The sequence below is a fragment of the Orycteropus afer genome, unplaced genomic scaffold (genome assembly GCF_000298275.1).
Source record: "Orycteropus afer afer isolate SDZICR_OR568_19922 unplaced genomic scaffold, OryAfe1.0 scaffold00537, whole genome shotgun sequence".
NCBI classification, from domain to species: Eukaryota; Metazoa; Chordata; class Mammalia; order Tubulidentata; family Orycteropodidae; genus Orycteropus; species Orycteropus afer.
Genome location: NW_006922124.1, coordinates 161880 through 165640, shown reverse-complemented (window position 1 = coordinate 165640; position 3761 = coordinate 161880). Strand labels below are relative to the sequence as shown.

The 3761-nt window shown below is 49.5% G+C and overlaps 1 protein-coding gene across 1 annotated transcript in view; it reads right to left on the bottom strand.

Moving 5' to 3' along the window:
* LOC103209842 (melanoma-associated antigen B16-like) overlaps positions 1 to 698 on the bottom strand; it is a 3487-nt gene extending 2789 nt beyond the window's left edge. The window contains exon 1 of the mRNA XM_007955736.1: positions 22 to 698. Within this exon, the coding sequence (XP_007953927.1) occupies positions 22 to 698 (677 nt within the window). The remainder of the gene's footprint in view (positions 1 to 21) is intronic.
* Between the last annotated feature and the right edge of the window lie 3063 nt (positions 699 to 3761).

Sequence of the window (3761 nt, the reverse complement as noted above, 5' to 3'; positions counted from 1 at the left end):
AACTTCCTGGAATCCCCATACATGAAGTGATACTTCTCAGAATATATGCCCATCCTATTTAGCACTTTCCAGATCTCTTCCTCAGTGGTGCGGCTTCCCTTCATGAAAATCACACCCAAGATAATAATCAGGAGGCCAGTCTTGGGTGAACTTGTATCATCATTCACCATCCCATCATAGGTGATACCCAGCTTATTGAAGAGGACATAGCACTGGCTGTCGGGATACAGTTCTATCATGTCAATGCCAAAGACCAGCTCCAGGCGCTCAGAAGCCATACTGAAGATCTTAGAAAAGTGATCCTCATACTGTCTAGTAACCATATTCATCATGAGTTCCTTAGTGACTACCTCTTTCACATGATACTTATGCAGCAGGAATCTCACCAACAAAGCCACCTTGTCAGCTACAGGACCTCTGGACAACTGAGCAGGACCCAGCATGGACTGCAAAGTGCTTGGACCTGGCTCTTCTTCTTGGATGCTGAAGAACTCATCTGATTTGCTCAGCAAGATTTCTGTGATGGCAGTGGAAGGGCATGTGGCCTCCTCAGGATCTTGGGAACTACTGATTATTTCAGCAGCTGAAGCCTCTTCTGAAGCCACAAGAAACTCTGCTTCCTCCCCATCCTGGCTCTCACTAGAGGATTCAAGGTTTTCAACACATATGTAGTATAGTATTTCCTGGCCCTGAGACATTTTCACTCTTGTAGTTGACCGAGAGAAATGTTGTCAGAAGGGCAAACAATGGGGTGCCACACCTAAAGAATGAAAAGGATGTGAGCAATCTCAGTTTGTAAATTCAACCATAGAGTCTGGCAGTGGCTGCCTCTACCTATCTTTTTCCTCAAGAACATGCTCTAAGGCCTCACAGGTCTCCAGTAATTCCGGCCAGCCTGTAACTTAAGAACTTGAAAGAGGAAGTGAGAAGGATTTTCAGGGTATAGCTGCCAGCCCAGCCCAAAGCTTTCCAGGGCTGAGAGCAGGCAAATGGGCTTGGGATCTGTGGGATACCCTCATCTTGACTCCTGGCAGTGCTTGGGCCTCCTCCCTCTGTTTATCTATGACTGACTTAGTCAGACAAAGACCTCACTTCCCTGAGACACCTGAGGAGGAAAGGAAGGAGGCTCAGGCTAACAGCTTACCCAGATACCACATAGTGCTGACACCAAGCATTGGGTAATACTATGTGGAGCTCCCTCTGTTCTGAGGTGGTAGATCCCTAAATCTTCAATGATGGTCATTACCTTGGCTTCTGGAGCCCGGACTCCCTCTGTTGACTGAAGGCTGCCACCCTAAAACCAAGGCCTCATCTCCTTAACACACAGAGTGGAAATGAGATGGCACATCATTTGGATACCCCACCTGGGGATTTCAAGGGCAGAAAACATGGTCAAATCTCAAAGAGGTATCCTCTGTCCTGGAGTAAGTGCCTGATATAAGGTTGCAACCTCAGACTCAGCCCTCACCTCTATGAGCCTTCAGAGAAGAAAGTTATAGGCAAAGCAGCATTCCCCAGGCTAATAGCAAAGGCATGGGCAGTTCTGGGAATGCCTCTGTTCTGGCAAAGTTTGACCACTCTAGGTTTGTACCTTGGCTTCTAGTAGGGCCTTTTTCCTCTTTGTCCTCGGGTGAGTTGCACTATAAATGTTCACTCTAGATTTTCATTTGGATTCCTGCCACAGTCGGGGTACCCTCACCTCTGCTGACATGAAGTAGCTCACCCGAACCCAATGCCTAAACCTCTCTAATACCCTACCAAATTAGGTAAAGGTGTGCTACTTATGGCCACCCGTCCTAGGGCTGACCACAGGAGCAGTGTGCACCTCTGTGTGGTTCCCCTTGTTCTGGAGTGGGTGATCCACACTGTACATACTCAGGGTCCTCATTCTGACTCCTAGCAGGGTTTGGGACTCATCCTTCTGCTCCTGAAGTGGCCCACACACAGTAACGACTCATCTCCGTGAGCTAGGGTCTACTCATCCGGACACACATGCTCAGAGTTTTCCCAGGACCCTTGTTGTTGTTATTTAACATCGAGTCAGACCCAACTCATTGCAACCCCTCTTTGGGTTTCCGAGGCAGTATCGCTACAGAAGTAGATTGCCCAAACTTCCTTCCGAGGAGTGGCTGGTAGGTTTGAACCACCACCCTTCTGGTTAGCAGTCAAGTACCTTAGGCACTATGCTACTAGAGCTCCTCCTAGGACTCTTAGTGGGCCCCAAAATGGGGCCCAAAATTTCTGGGGTGAGTTGTCTCAGCAAACATCTCAGGGACCTTACCTTGACTCCTGGCAGGGCCTGGTACTTCTCCTTCTGCTGACTGATGTCACCAACGCAAAAACAAAAACAAATACAAAAGAAAGAAACAAACCTTAACCTCTCTGAGACCTGCAGGTAGAAGTGAGGGGTAGCAGCCTGACAACCCTTCCCAGGGACTCCTAAAGCTGACAGTAGAATGAGGTTCTATGGTTGCTTTCTGCCTTTGGGTGGGTGTCCTCAGTCCTCACATAGGGTTCTCATATTGGATACTATTTGGAGCTAGGTCTTCTGCCACCTGCTACTTGATATCAGAGTGGCCAATCAAAGGCTTGCCTCTCTCGAGACACCCAAGAAGGAAGTAACGCAAACAAAATGCAATATGCTGCCATTGAGTCGCATCCAACCCATAGTGACCCCTCCTTGGGTTTTGAAGGTAGTATCACCATGTAAGTAGATTGCCCAATCTTCCATCTGCACCCCTAGTGTTCCCCTGCCTCTTTTTTTTTTTTTTAATCGTTCAGTGTTTCATTCTGTTGTACATAGGGGCCACTATGACTCAGAACCCAGCAATGGCTCCTAACAACAAGGAGTGGCTGGTGGGTTTGAACCTCCAGCCTTCTGGTTAGCAGTCAAATGCCTTAGACACTATGCCACCGGAGCTCCTAAGAAGTAAGTAAGGCTACATCTCATTGTCCATCCAACTCCACAAGGCTGACAGGAGTGTCAGAGCTCTGGGGGCCCCTCTGTCTGGGATGGGTGAACCCTTCAGATGACACTCAGAGTCCTCATCTTTACTCTTGGCAGGGCCTGGGATGACCACTCTTGTGACTTGAGCTTATGTAACGCCAAAGGATCAAGAACATCACTGCACTGAAACCCCAGAGGTGCAAGAGAGAGAACGCTTCATCAGGTTAAACCTGGACCCTCTTACTCCTCCCTATGATGAACTGATGTCACCTCCCTGAGACCAAGGTCTTCATCTTCCTCAGACTCTGGATGAGGAAGTCAGGGGCTCATGAGTCTCACATATACTCTGAGGCCTTCCTCGGACCAAGCTTTAACTCTCAGATGCCCAAGGCGGAAGCACGGAGGGCCTCATTCGAAAGTTATTCTAGGCCTTTCGAGGGCCCACAAGAGACACGGATACTCTGGACCTTCTGGGTCCTCAGCATCATATTTTGACGCCTAGCCAACTCCTTTTGCTTACCTGAGTTCACCCGCCTCGGAACAACGTCTTCACTTTGCCACGACTCCTCAAAATGGACTTCGGGGGAAGTCACTTCCGTCCCCCCTCTGACAGCCTCCGGTCTGTGTGGGGCGGGTTATGGGTGGGGCGGGGCCAGGGCCTGCTGCGTCCTAAGGGTACTAGTCCGCGGCATTCGTCCCTCAGGGTGTGTCCTTACACACTTTACAAAGCCTCGGGCTACGCCACGGGCCTGAGGGGCGTCTTCTCAGATCAAGTTACACCACCCAGGGACCTCCTAAGGTGGATGTGATGTGG